Here is a 15,163-nt window from a genome sequence, read left to right on the forward strand (position 1 = left end):
TAATTGGCCCTTCCAAAGTCCTTCACCTGTTATTTATCTATGCATTGCCCCACAACCTTTCAATGTATTTAATGTATATTTTTTAATGTATATGTTTTCTTATTTGTTCCTGTAAAATATCTACTTTTTGTGTGTCTCTATATTTAATTTACATGATAGATCTCATTGTGTTTCTTTTTAAATTTAGCACTATGTTTCTAAGCTCTGTCCATGTGGTTAGTCTATTAATTCTGATTGCTGCATAGTACTTCTTGGTGTGTACCCAGCACATTTTATCTATCCCTTGATAATGGACGCTGTGATGTTTTATACCTGAACCCCTGGACAAGGCCAGAGTTTTATCACTACCTAACACAGCTATTCTCAACCCTATCAGACTCAACGATCTTCCTTAAATAACAAAAGTATTATAATGTCTCCTTTATTATTCTGAAATGACATTCACAGGTCATATAACCTACTGTGGTAGGCAGCCTCTCAGAGAACCCCCAATGATGTCTGCCTCCTGTTATACTCATCCTTGTGTAATCCCCTCTCCTTGAGAATAGGCTGCACTTAGTTGAATTCTCTTAAATAGAATAGGACAGAAGTGATGGGATGCCACTTACAAGGTTAGGTTACAAAAAAAACCCTGTGGTTTCTGTCTTGGGTGTTCCTGATTCTCTCCCTCATCTGTGCTGAGAGAAGCCAGCTGCCATATTGTAAGCTGCCATATGGAGAGGACCATGTGGCAAAAAACTGAGGGAGGCCTCTGGCAATAGCCCGTGATGAACTGAGGCCTTTAGTCTAACAACCGGAAGGAACTGAATCCTGTGGACAACCATGTAAGTGATTTTGGAAGTGGATCTTTCCCCATCAGTATCTCAGATGAGACTGCAGTCCCAGGCAAACACCCTGCCAGCACCATAAGGGACCTTGAGCCAGCTAAACTTCACGCAGCTAACCTGCACCCAAATTCCTGACCCACAGAAACTGTGTGATAAATGTTTGTTTTAAGCCACTAAGTTTGGGGATAATTTGTTACAGACAACAAATAACAAATATACCTAACTATCCAAAAACTTAAAAATAATATATAATGCCCTATTGTAATAGAAAATACAGACAGTGAATTATAATATGTTTCAAGATATGAATGCTCAGGCATGACTACACTAGAGGGTATGATTATAGATGCTTGCACCTATATGTAGAATCACCATGAATGCAGGAGCTACAAATGCAGAATGACTCCAGTGAGTATGGGCTACTCAAATTATTACAAGTGATGTGGCTTTTGGTGACATTATTTCCCGAAATGGTTCACAGCTCTTGGTAAGTTCCAAACAAAACAGAGTACAATATCCCTCCAATTTTAGAGTACTTACTATTTTGGGAAAAACTCAGTTCATTCCTCCCTGTGTCTTTCTTCTTTACTTTCACACAGAACATTTCACTTCTGACACTCTGGTCATCAAATGTGGGCTTCTTTTCCCACACCAAACTGTAACACCAGCTGGGTGTCCTACAATCTAACTCATTTCTGCACTATCTATCTGGAGATAGTGTTAGATCCCATGGGCTAAGGGCTCAGTCCCACAAGACTGCCTCCCACTTGAGATGCCAATCACAAGTAGTAGGTACCAGATTGCCCACCTTGACTACAAATCAGAGGTTCGCATGACTTTGCTCCCCCTTGGATTTATTTGCTAGAACAGCTCATAGAACTCAGGGAAATATTTACTTAGATAAACAGCCAGATGATGAGAGTGAGGTCTGGGTGGGTCCTAAGTGAAGAGCTTCTGTTCCTGTGGAGTTGGGGGTGTGTCATTCTCTCCAAAGGTGGATGTGTTCCCCAACCTGGAAGCTCTCCAAACCCTCTACTATTGGGATTTTCATGCTTCATGTAGGCATGATCAATTATTAACTACATTTCCAGCCTCCCTCCCATCTCTGGAGAATGGGAGCTGGGGCTGAAAACTCCAACCTTCTGATTGTGGCTTGGCCTTTCTGGTGACAGCCCCCAGCCAGGAGCCCACCCTAAATTGCCTCATGAGAACAAAAAATACTCCTATGCTCTTACCGCTTAGGAAATTGCAAGGGTTTTAGGAGCTCTGTGCCAGGAACTGGCAGCAGAGACCACTATATATATTTTATATTATCTCACAGTTGCATTCCTAGAAAATCAAATGTTAAGAGCCTAGGACAGGCTTTGTGTCTATATGTTAACAATGTTAGGTTCTAGGCTCAGATAAAGATTTTTCATTCGCATGAATCTTTAGCAGGACATTCAGAAATATTGTGGGACCCTTCCTTGTGTGGCATCATGTTTTGCATTGCAGAACATTTGATATCCCTAGCTTTAGCCTTCTAATGAGGTGGTTTTCATTATTCTGAACACAAAACTGAACACAAAACTCCCCACAAATATTTAATCCTCAGTATAAGGGGTGGTGTTTTCCTCTTAAAAACTAGTAGCGAAGAAAAACATGCCCAAAAACCCGTATAGTGCTTGGCAATTAATAATAGTGTAACTATAAGTTGTTAAAATTGTTTAAATACACTCTTCGGGAAGCCCAAGAACGCATAGCTTCACAGCCCCAAACCAGGAAGCGGTGGTTCGATATGTAGAAGCCAATTCAGAGCCACAACAAGCTATACACCGCTCAGCCCACGAGTTCCTTTTTTTTTTTTTTTTTGGCTAATGTTTAATTAATCCGTGATCCTGATCACAGAGCGTAGAGCTCAGCCCTCTCCGTAAACTCCGTGGCCTCTGCTGTTAGTTTCTGCGCATCTTCCCCGCCCCCGCACCCCACCCCACCTGGCCGACCAGGCCCCGCCCCGCCCGGCGCGTCACCGGAAGTGAAGCAGAGGAAATAGTAAAACCCGCTGGGAGCGAGGCGGCGGAGCACTGTAGGCTGGCTGGTGGCATGGCAGACGAGGAGGAAGACCCTACTGTGAGTGATCACCACTGTTCCACCCCACTCTTTTCTTCACTCCCTAGGGTACAGAAGCGGAGCCTGAGTTCAGAATCACTCGAGATTTTCCTTAGCGAATTCACTCGAGAGAGTTCGGGGACTTCACGCCGTGCTAGCCTTTCCCTTCGGATTCATGTCTTAGAGTACGTGGGGCAGGACGTGAAGGAAGAGTAGGAAGGTGGCTCCTTGTTCTTTGCTTTTGGTCTGTATTTGCTAGGCACTCTTTGAATCGCCCGGACAGTCATCAGAGGACAAAGCTAATATTTGTTAGCTCTCATAATGAAAGAACACCGCAGCTGGTAACAAAACTATATACTTACTGTAAAGTTGTTGGAAAATAATGGACCGAAAGTCAGGCAACCTGGATTTCAAAATCTGTTACCTATGAGCAAGTTACTTAACTTTGAGCCTCGGTTTTCGTGGCATAAATGGGGTTAAGGCTTATTTGAGGAAAGTTCCTAGCCCTGTATGAGCAGTGCTTAGAAAATACTAGTTTTGCTTACTTTGAATAAATACCAGCTCTCTCTCTCTCTTTTTTTAAATACCAACTCTTAATAGTAAAACTCTGTAGTAATAGGCTAACTAGTTGGTTTAAAAAAAGAAGTATGGTCACTGGAACTCTTCCAGGAGAGGCAGTAGGATTATTTGTTAGGGACACTGTAGAAGCCATTACTGCATGAGTGGGAAGTTGGATTGGATAGTCTTTAAGGCTCCTAAAATGCTAAGATTTCATGATTTGCTGATTGTTTTAGGCTCTCTGGCATGACATCAGTGTTGAAAATGGAAAAAAAAATTAAAAATCAAATGCAGTGCTTGACATTTCTATATATACATTTTAACTTATAGTTTGAAGAAGAAAATGAAGAAATTGGAGGAGGTGCAGAAGGCGGACAGGGTAAAAGGAAGAGACTTTTTTCTAAAGAATGTAAGTAATATTTGACAATGATTTAATTACAGATAAAAACTTTTGGACATGTCTGTTCAAAGTAGATTAATGTTCTGAATGTGTTTTTCTGTGGGGACAGTACTCTCAGATTTGCCTATAAAATTCTCTTTAGCTTCTGAATCATAGATATTAGTGATCCTAATCCCAAATTATATGTGTATAGGTGGGTGGGTGTGTGTATACACTTTTTTTTTTTTAAAGTGAGGAAATGTGATCAGTGTTTCAATTCAGGGCCTTAGAACATACCTCCATTACTTTTTGTGCCCCTTACTATTGCAGCAGAACTCCTTTGTCCGCAAGTCAAAGGTTTTGATGGATCCTGGACAGGTGCTGAGGGTATGGAATTAAGTTGGGGCTTTGGACTAAGGCATCGGACAAGACAGAAAGGTGGTAAACATTGTAAGACATTACAGTGGCATAGAGATTATAATGTATTGGTTCTCTAGTGTATTCCCTCAGTAGACTGGTTTGACTCTTTTTGGCAGCAGCAAGTGGGAGAGCTGCTGTTCCTAGTGATGGTCAAAGCCAGCCCCTGAAAGGCACTGTGACAATGTGCTTTCCATCCTGTGTCCTTTACACATAGTTATGGCTGAGTATTGACAGATGAGACAACACATGAAGATACGGTTTATTTATGCTGGGTCAAACAAGTGGTTCCCAAATGCTCTTGAAACTGCAGTCAGTAGGGCTTTATATATATATATTTTTTTAAGGACTCAAATCCTCCATATCTCAGTTTCTCACCTAAAGCTGACCACTCCTTAATCCATCTTTGATACTGTTTACTCCATTTGTGTTTTTACTTCTTATATCAGCCTAAGAAGGGGATTTCCACACCAGAGCATCCCAGAGTGATGTTTGCATTGTCAGTTCTAAGCAGAAACCTTTGTTCTACTTGGATTGCTTTATTTTTGTGATGATAAGATTTTGGAATCTTCACAGCCTTCTCCTTGTCTTACCTGAATCTTGACATACCTTAATGGCCAAGATCTGTTCTCCTAAACCTTTTTAAAAAAATTTTTGCTACTATAACACAAAGTTTCAAAGAATTCATTGGCATTTGTGTCCTTACAAACCAAATGCAGTTTGCATACATACTAGTGAATTAAGCCCATCACAATGTTAATGACAAAGTATCTTACTCAAATATTTAAGGAAGAATAGTAAGCTTACAATGGAGAATCCTGGCAGACAAGTAATGTCTAAAGTGTTAGCCAAATGATCAAAGTCAGTATCACCAGTAATACATACTAACATCATGTACCTCCGATATGATGCATTAAGAGGGCACATCACCTCTATGGTACCCTTTCTAATAATGTGTAACCACAGTCTAATCATGAGAAAACACCAGACAAACCCAAATTGGAGAACATTCTACAAGATCACTAACCAGTATCCTTCCAAAGTGTCATAGTCATGAAAGATGAGAAAAGTCTGAGGAGCTGTCACTGCTCAGTGGAAAGTAAGGAGGCATGATAACTAGTGTGGGATCCTGAAATAGAAAAAGGACATTAGTTGAAAAACTGGTACAATCTGAGTAAGTTCTGTACTTGTATCAGTGTTAATTTCTTCATTTTGATAAATGTCTGTGGCTCTATAAGATGTTAACATCAGGGGATGGTGAATATAGGGTATTTGGGAGCTTTGTCCTATTTTTGTAACTCTTTTGTAAGTCTGAAATTATCTTAGAAAAGGCAAAAAAGTTGTCAGAATCCAAAAGGGACAAAAAATATTGGCTCTTGTGTTTGTTTTGTACCCACTGTATCTGAACCTAAAGGCTCTTGCCAGTTTAAACCCTAGGGATACCTCTATCCCAGCCTGACTTCCAAATCACCCCTTTCTTTTCCTCCCTAGACCTGGTGTACCTAATTCTTTCAGTTCGACCAACTTTTGCTTCTCCTAAATAGGAATTATTCTTAATGTACTCATTTCTTCCTTTTGAAGTGTTTTAGGGGTTTTTGTTTTGTTTTGTTTTTACTGTACTTAAATTGTACTAGTCTTTTTTTTAAAGATTTTATTTATTTATTTGACAGAGAGAGACACAGCGAGAGTAGGAACACAAGCAGGGGGAGTGGCAGAGGGAGAAGCAGGCTTCTCACTGAGCAGGGAGCCCAATGTGGGACTTGATTCCAGGACCCTGGGATCATGACCTGAGCCTAAGGCAGATGCTTAACGACTGAGCCACCCAGGCGCCCAAATTGTACTAGTCTTAAATGAACAGCTTGATGAATTTTATGTATTTACATATACTTATAACCACCACTCAGATACAAAATATTTCCAACCTATGATAGGGTTTTTTTTTTTGTTAACATTTATATACCCCTTTCAGAATCTGATAAGAGTTGATTATTCTTTGTAGAACAGTGCACACACACACAAATAATATATAAAACTTTTACATATAATTTCAGAAGGCTTCAAGGTTTTCTCAAAGCCTGTCCATAGACTAACTGGGGATTTATAGCCTATAGAATGATAATCCATATGGCTCCCATCTGCCTTAAACTACCCAGAAGTGTAATACTGTTAAGGATAGGAATATAGACTCTGGAGCCAGATCACCTGCGTTCAAACGTGGACTCCATCTCTTACTATCTGTGTGACCGTGGGTAAATCACTTAGCTCAGTGCCTCAGTTTTCTTACCTAAATGGAATAGGGATAATAAGAGTATCTACTTCAAAGGATTATTGTGAGGATTAAATGAGTTTTATTTTTATTACTCTGTATTAGAGTTTTTTTTCTCTTTTGCATTTTCTATGGTTCTTTCAGATGAAGCCTGAAAGGACTTTGTTAGCAGTGCATTCATTGATCTAGGGAATGAAATACCAAGATTCTACATAGTTTGCTTTCTCCATTTTGATTACCCTGTTCTTTTTTTTTTTTTTTTTTTTAACATTTTTAGTCTTGAGGTCTTTTATTTTCTTTACATTTATCATGCCATGAATTCATAGGGAATGGGTTCCAGCAGTTCAGGCTCCTTTCCATTAGTTCTCACAAAGTGTGCTTCTCTGGGTGGGGCAGGCTGGCGCTTCAGTTGAACCCAAGTACCTTTCTCTTTGGCTTCCTTCTTTTTCTGATCATTTTCCTTCACACGCTTCAGGAAGCTGTCTCGGCTCTTTGAGTGTTTAATATGCTCAATGCGTACATTAATTCTCTTGGCAAGAATCTTGCCCTTAACTTGTTTGTTTACAACAATGCCAACAGCATGCTGAGTAACATTGTAGACTCTTCCAGTTTTGCCATGGTAACATTTGTGGGGCATTCCTTTTTGAACAGTGCCCATTCCCTTGATGTCCACAATATCACCTTTCTTATAGATTCGCATGTATGTGACCAAAGGAACAACTCCATGTTTTCGAAAAGGTCTAGAGAACATATAGTGGGTACCTCTCCTCTTTCCCTTTGTGTTGGTCATTTTGGCAAATTACTGGAAGATGGCAGTTCCGGCCGAAAGGAAGGCTACCCTGTTCTTCATATAAGAAGTAATTGGAGCACTTTCTCTCATGTCCTTTTCCCTCTCTTAGTATCAGAAAGGATTTTGCCTTCTCTTTTCCAATGCACCACTGCCCTCCCCTAACCCCAGACCATATACGCACAGAACACTTCCAGTAAGGGCTGAGCCTTTGCTACTCATCCTGTCACTGCCATGGCGTTTCCTACTTCAGGTTATTCCAGGGTTGTGGGTGAATAGGTAATAGAGGTTGGGGAAAGAATATTGATGTCAGGGTTCAGTAGCTGGGAGGGAACGGGAGTTCCTACTAGGGAAGGACAGATAGGAACAGTTGGTTATGAGATTGTGGTTAAAATCTTTTACACCTAAGTCCATACTTGTAGACACAATGTAAATACGTTTATACAAGTATCTTCTCTAAGTCCATTTGTAATTTGAAAAAAGTATTGGTAAAATTGTTAAATTTGTTCAAGTAAACAAAACCGATTGTTCTTTTACAGTGCGATGTATGATGTATGGGTTTGGGGATGACCAGAATCCTTATACTGAGTCAGTGGATATTCTTGAAGACCTTGTCATAGAGTTTATCACTGAAATGGTAAGATTTTTTTGTAATTGGTCTTAGTTAATTGAGTAATAGATTTGAAATTCTAACTTTTAGTTAAGACTAGAACTATGCCATCCTTTTGAAATAAGATTATCCATTTGAGTGCCTTTTTGTGGAAGTTACTGATTACTGTTTATCATTAAACATACACACATGTACATATGTACATATACAATAGTATACCCTCTCCTGAATTTTATTTATAAGGACACAATTACAAGATCCTTGAATAAAATTTAAAAATAGTAACCATAATCCCATCATCTAATGTAAGTTTCCCCCTTCAGTATTTATTTAAATGTATACAATGCTGGAGCGCCTGGGTGGCTCAGTCATTTAAGCCTCTGCCTTCAACTGAGGTGATGATCTCGGGGTCCTGGGATCGAGCCCCACATTAGGCTCCCTGCTTAGCAGGGAGTCTGCTTCTCCCTCTCTCCTCTCATGCTCTTTCTCAAGTAAATAAAATCTTTTGGGAACACACGCAGGGGGAATGAGAGAGGGAGAGGAGGCTTCCCGCTGAGCAGGGAGCCCGACGCGGGGCTCGATCCCAGGACCCTGGGATCATAACCTGAGCTGAAGGCAGACACTTAACGGTTAAGCCACCCAGGCGCCCCAAGTAAATAAAATCTTAAAAAAGTATATAGTGCTTACATAGTGGTAATCATGGTACGCATTTTTTACTCAATTTTACAGTACATACTTCCTATATTCTAATCACAGTTATTTTAGTAGTTAAGTAAAATTAAATTGTTTCCTAATATATTTAACCATTTCTCTCGTATAAGTTATTATAGATTATTAAGTGAATAGATAATTTTGAATGACTGTATTCATGAAATTTCCTCCCATCTCCTTGGATAAATTCATAGGGCTGGGAATGTTGAATTCGGTTGTGTTTCTATGAATTTTTACCGTGTGTTAAGGATTATTTCCTTAGTACAGAATAATAGAAGTAAAATTCCTGCGTCAGACAGTATGCATTTTTAAAAATTCTTTTCCATTTATAAAAGTAATACTTATTAAATTTAGAAAGTATTAAAAAGTTCAGGAAAGGGGTGCCTGGGTGGCTCAGTCAGTTGGGCATCTGCCTTTGGCTCAGGTCACGATCTCAGGGCTCTGGGATCGAACCCTGCATCAGGCTCTCTGTTCATCACGGAGTCTGCTTCTCCCTCTCACGCTCCCTCTATGCTCTCTCCCTCTCTCTCTCTCTCTCTCAAATAAATAAATAAAATCTTTAAAAAAAAATGCAGAAAAGAAAATAGAAATCTGTAATCCTTCCACCTAGAGACAGCTAATGCTGAGATTTTGGTGAATATTTTCTTGTTTTTTTGCACATATTTTTGAACTTTATTAAATTGAAATCATATAGTATATTTAGTCTTAGAGCCTGCTTTTTCACTTAAGTAGAACGCTGTCCTCTGTGTCCTTGCATAACACTCTATAATTTTAATGGCTTTATAATGTTAATTGATGAGATGTGCCCAAATTTATTTAATGCCTTACTAAATACTTAGATTCCCCTTTTTTAGTCATTTGAAATAATGCTATGATGAACCTTTGTTTTTTAAAGATCTTATTTGAGAGAGTGAGCGAGAGAGAGAGAGAGAGAGAGAGAGAATGAGCAGGGGGAGGAGCAGAGGGAGAAGTAAATTTCCTGCTGAGCAGGGAGCCCAACATGGGGCTTGATCCCAGAACTCCGGGATCATGACCTGAGCCAAAGGCAGATGCTTAACCGACTGAGCCACCCAGGCACCCCAAATCTTTGTTTTTGTATAGGATGAATATATGATAGGAGATGAGATTTATTTGAATTTAAGAAAACCTACCACTATCAACTACTGAGACAGAAAGCTTAAATGAAATGTGCAGTTACAAAGAAATTATAGAATTATAAAAATGAAGACAAAAGCTACATAGATCAAAAAAGAAACATCAATAGATTTGATAGTTTTAATGTCCTTAGTATTTTTTTCCTTAAAGATTTTATTTATTTATTTGACAGAGAGAGACACAGCGAGAGAGGGAACACAAGGAGGGGGGAGTGGGAGAGGGAGAAGCAGGCTTCCTGTGGAGCAGGGAGCCCGATGTGGGGCTCGATCCCAGGACCCTGGGATCATGACCTGAGCCCAGTGCAGACACTTAACAACTAAGCCACCCGGGCGTCCCTAATGTCCTTAGTATTTTTTTTTTTTTTTAAAGATTTTATTTATTTATTTGACAGAGAGCGAGAGAGGGAACACAAGCAGGGGGAGTGGGAGAGGGAGAAGCAGACTCCCTGCGGAGCAGGGAGCCTAACACGGGGCTCGATCCCAGGACCCTGGGATCATGACCTGAGCCCAGTGCAGACACTTAACGACTGAGCCACCCAGGCGCTCCGTAATGTCCTTAGTATTAAAAAATGTCTATAGGGCGCCTGGGTGGCTCAGATGGTTAAGCGTCTGCCTTCGGCTCAGGTCATGATCCCAGGGTCCCGGGATCGAGTCCCGCATTGGGCTCCCTGCTCCTTGGGAGTCTGCTTCTCCCTCTGCTTCTCTCTCTCTCTCTCTCTCTCTCTGTTTGTCATGAATAAATAAAATCTTTAAAAAAAAAAATGTCTATAAACCATTGAGAGGAACATTCCTATAACACAGTAGAAAGTAGACAAAGGACATGAATAGGAAGACAGTTCACAAATGAATAGCTATGATAATTAGAAGAGAACATCTCCTAACTCACCAGTATTAAATAAATGCAAATTAAAAGAGTAAAGTATTAGATTTGTTCTAAGTTAATTTATTTCTTTGTAATAGACTCACAAGGCAATGTCAATTGGAAGACAAGGTCGGGTACAAGTTGAAGATATCGTCTTCTTGATTCGAAAGGACCCAAGGAAGTTTGCTAGGGTTAAAGACTTGCTTACTATGAATGAAGAATTGAAACGAGCTAGAAAAGCATTTGATGAAGCAAACTATGGATCTTGACACCTTCTGTACTTTCTGAAGCTTCATTATCTTCTGGGGAAACCATATATCATAACTGTATATTTTCCACATTGGGGTCCCACTATCTAGTCATGTATATGCAAGATGGAGAAACAAAGTCTTCAGCTTTTATTTTCATGTCTTCGATTTTAGAGTGATATTTGAGCCTTGAATTGCCTGCCCTTATATGACTATACTTGAATTACTTACTGGGTTTTAATGACCACATGTATGTTGAAGTACCTTGCAAACTATGCGGTTCCTTCTGACTTTTGACTGTCTAAGTGATGAAGTAGTATTTATGTTTTGGGTGTATTTGTGCCAGTGTACGCTATACCATAGCTGTTTAATATATGAAATCTATAGGGCACCTTCGACTATGATTGCTAAGACATGTTTCATGTATTCTAAAGTTTTTAGACTACGGTAGTCTAAGAGATTATTAAAAGATAGTGAACTGGTTTGCTTTTTTTTTTTTAAGGAGAAGATGATACAAGAAAATAATAGTCTTTTGTAGGAATGTTTAAGATATTTGTTTTAATATTCTTTAGATTACAAGAATGATTATTTTTTTAAACTAAAAGTTTCATGTGAATTCTTCCGTATTGGAAGGCTTTTGATTTTAAACCTTTTGGGCTTATAATGTACTAGTTGCCAAGTTTTAAGAGAACTAATTTTCCCAGGTCAGATTAAAGCTTCTAAAAATAAATGCTTTCAGTAGTAGGAATGGTATTGCTTAAAAAGCTGATGGCAGGATAAGCATTTGGGATAGTGTTTTATTAATGTATTTGTTAGTACTTGTTCGTTGTGGAAATGTGTACTTGACTAAAACCATATATGGCTATGCACACCACTTTTGTAGTTCAGGATTTACAAGTTTTGTGTGTGTTTAGCTTATTAAATTATTGCACTTAGTTTAAAATAAGGATTAAAACTGCATTTAAAGGGATCACTGAATATTACTCTTTGTGAAACAGTGTTTTGTGTGCTGCTTATAAACATTATCTATAAATCAGCATGTAGGAGAATTTCACTTTCTTAATCTGTTGATAAAAGGAATAAAGTAAAAAATTAATAATTGAATTTGACTATGATATATCAGCTTTTTCTCCCCATTACTAGTAATACAATTCTGGCTGCTTAAGCTCACTAAAAACTTTTTTTCTACATTCTTGTAATCCTCCTGAATTGATAATGAGATTCAAGATAGCTGGACTGATCTTTTTCTTAGTTAAAAAAGTAAAAACCAGGGCACCTGGCTGGCTCAGTTGGTAGAGCATGTGACTCTCAATCTCAGGGTCATGAGTTCAAGCCCTGTGTTGGACATGGAGCCTACTTTAAAAAAAAAAAAAAAGGAAAAAACCAAATGAAAAACTACTCCAGTCTAAGCTGAAATCAAGAATGCGAGTGGAATAATAACATCTCAATATATCGATATTTTTGCTAATCAGGGTGTACTTCACCTTGAAGAAAGAACTGGTAATAATTGGCACTAGGGGAGCTATCCTGGTACCCATCTTAGCTAGGGCTACTGTCACAAAATATCAGACTGGGCAGCTGAAACAAATTTCTCATGGTTCTGGAGGCTGGAAATCAGATCAGGGTGACAACATGGTTGGGGTCTGATGAGGGCTCTTCCTGTGCTGCAGATAGCTGCCTTCTCCCTGTGTCTGTACTTGTCTGAGGGAGCTCTGTCATTTCTTCCTCTTTTTATAAGGGCACCAGGGTTCCACCCTTATGACTTCTTTTAACCTTAATAGCCTCCTTAAAAGCCCTGTCTCCAATATCGTCAGATGGGAGGGAAGGTTGGGTTAGGGCTGCAACATAACTAATTTCAGGGGGTTACAATTCAGTCTATAGCAGTGCCGTTAATCTTATTTTGCTAGTGATCCTGGCACGCAAAAAGTTTTTTATGGGACCTTGTATTGTAGGTTGCAAGTGATAGAACTTGCCTCAAAAATAGCATAAGCAGAAAGAGGAATTTACTGGTTTATCCAACTGAAACAAGGGAAAGTAGGAATGGAGTTGATTCCCTAGGGATAACTGGTTGTAAGAACTTGAGAATCAAGACTCTGTCCATCTTCATCCTAATTTTGTTTTTATTCTCTCAGGAACCTCAGTGTGTCAAGGGAACATGATAGCAGTTGTAGGGTTTCCATCCATACAACTGATCGAGGGAGCTACTTCACTTACCAATACAGAAGATCCCCAGGAGTGAGGGTAGGAGGTAAGAGCTGGGTGCTAGTAGCGAGAAAGGGAAAGAGAGGCTGGGCAGACAAAAATAACAGATGGGCACTTAACTGATTCATGAGCTTACTTATTTGAATTCTAATAGTAAGTTAACATGGCCCCTTCTAATGTCTAGAGATACACTGTGTAATATGGTAGCCACTAGCCACATGGGACTATTTAAATTTACTTCATTCAAATGAAATGAAACTAAACCTTCAATTCCTCAGTTATACTAGCTGTATTTTAGGTGCTCGTCAGCCCCATGGCTAGTGGCTGCTGCATTGAACAGTGCAGGCGCAGAACATTTTTTTCATCATCACAGAAAACCATTTCGGACAGTGCTGATCTGTAGTGTTCAGGTGCTTTTTCTTAATTCAATTCACTTAAAAAAAAAACTGACTATGAAAATCTCAAGTATACGCAGTAAAAGAATAGTAGCATGAGCTCCTATCTTCAACAATTAACCTTTGCCAATTTTAACGTCTTATCTATCCCCCCACCTTTTCGGGGGAAGGGGCAGTATTTTAAGGCAAATCCCAGCTTCCATTGTATCTTTTCAACTATAAATATCACTATGTCGTCTCTAACAAAAAGTTTTGAAACGTAGCCCAAACACTATTATCATACCCTAACAAAAATTAACATTAATTCCTCAATACTCCATTTAATACCCAATCCCTATTTAAATCTCCTAATTTGTCTCAAAATATCTTTGAGTTTGTATATTTGTTTTCTATTGTTCCTGTAACAGATTACTGTAAATTTAGTGACTTAAAACAATAGTTATTATCTTACCAGTTCTTTAGGTCAGAAGTCTGACATGGGCCTCACTGGTGCTAAAATCAAGGTACTACATTCCTTTCTGGATGTTCTAGGAGAGAACCTGTTTACTTACCTTTTCCAGCATCTAGACCCTGCATTCTTTGGCTCTTAGTCCCCTTCTGTCTTCCAAGTTAGCAATGCTGCATCTTTCTGATCTTTCTTCCAAAATCCTATCTCTCTCTGACCCCCGCTGGGAAAGGTTCTCTGCTTCTAAGGACCCATGTGATTATATTGGACCCATCTGGATAACCCAGAATAACCTCCCCATTTTAAAACCCTTAACTTAATCACACCAGCAAAGTCTCTTACCATGTAAAGTAACATATTCACAGGTTCTGAGGATTAGGATGTCGAGGTCTTTGGGAGGGGCTGTTACTCTGCCTCCCACAGGCTGTTTGCAATAACAAGGTGTCACTCACTGCATTTGGTTACCCATTGCATCGGGTAAGTCTAAATTTCTATTAATCTCTAGTAGCTCTTCCTTACCTACTTGTTCAAGTGAGACTTTCTCTTTAAAAAATACCTTTTTTGAGCTAGCATGTTTATTTGATGCTGAACCAGAACATCTGATATAATTTATGATTCACTTTGACATTGGTTTTACTGCATTTAAACTGATTTTCCTAAGTAAAAGCTGTAATATTCTAAGTGTAGAAATTTTTAAATGGGGCAATAGCTCACTTGGCTTCTCATCAGTGGAAAGAGACAGTGTCTGGAGAGTCAGTTGGCCACTTCCCAAGAGGCCTCAGGGAGTTGCATTTTTGGGTGACTGTGTAGTCCAGAGTTTGACTTGCATCACTGCAGGCTTGGAAACTGATTTCATCAGCAAATGGAGAGCACATCCATCTTTCAGGGTGGACTTAGAAATCAAGCTTGTAAGACCAATATATGAACATGGATGTCAATTTACAGATGTGGATAAAACTTGCATAGGTTTGACCAGCAAATTTTTCCCTAGCCTGGGCAGACAATGTGGGAAATGAAAACAGAAATATGAAGGTGAATCAGAATGAGGGGAGTTAGATGAATGCATTGCCTATAGCATCAGGTAAGAGAAGGATAAAGTCTATACAGAAACAGGAAGAATGGCTCCCCAGGGCTGAGTCTATGCACAGGGTGTGTGTTTCCTGAGGAGCAGCCTTCAAGATTCCATTGTTGCTAACACTGGAGACTTGGCTTGA

The 15,163-nt window shown here is 39.3% G+C and overlaps 1 protein-coding gene across 1 annotated transcript; it reads left to right on the top strand.

Annotated features, from left to right (window-relative positions):
• The first annotated feature begins 2,815 nt into the window (after positions 1 to 2,815).
• On the top strand, positions 2,816 to 12,302 carry TAF13 (TATA-box binding protein associated factor 13). Its single transcript, XM_025872340.2, has 4 exons — positions 2,816 to 2,936; positions 3,804 to 3,882; positions 7,862 to 7,959; positions 10,758 to 12,302. The coding sequence occupies exons 1-4, from the start codon at positions 2,910 to 2,912 to the stop codon at positions 10,926 to 10,928; spliced, it is 375 nt and encodes a 124-aa protein (XP_025728125.1). The 5' UTR covers positions 2,816 to 2,909; the 3' UTR covers positions 10,929 to 12,302.
• Positions 12,303 to 15,163: the final 2,861 nt, after the last annotated feature.

The sequence above is a fragment of the Callorhinus ursinus genome, unplaced genomic scaffold, assembly GCF_003265705.2.
Source record: "Callorhinus ursinus isolate GAN/ISIS: 27379988/994484 unplaced genomic scaffold, GSC_fseal_2.0 scaffold9, whole genome shotgun sequence".
In the NCBI taxonomy this organism is placed as follows: domain Eukaryota; kingdom Metazoa; phylum Chordata; class Mammalia; order Carnivora; family Otariidae; genus Callorhinus; species Callorhinus ursinus.

Coding starts and splice junctions, on each gene's coding strand:
- TAF13 (XM_025872340.2), top strand. CDS start 2,910: ATGGCAGACGAGGAGGAAGACCCTACT. Junction 2,937..3,803: donor ACGAGGAGGAAGACCCTACT/GTGAGTGATCAC, acceptor TTTAACTTATAG/TTTGAAGAAGAAAATGAAGA. Junction 3,883..7,861: donor GAGACTTTTTTCTAAAGAAT/GTAAGTAATATT, acceptor GTTCTTTTACAG/TGCGATGTATGATGTATGGG.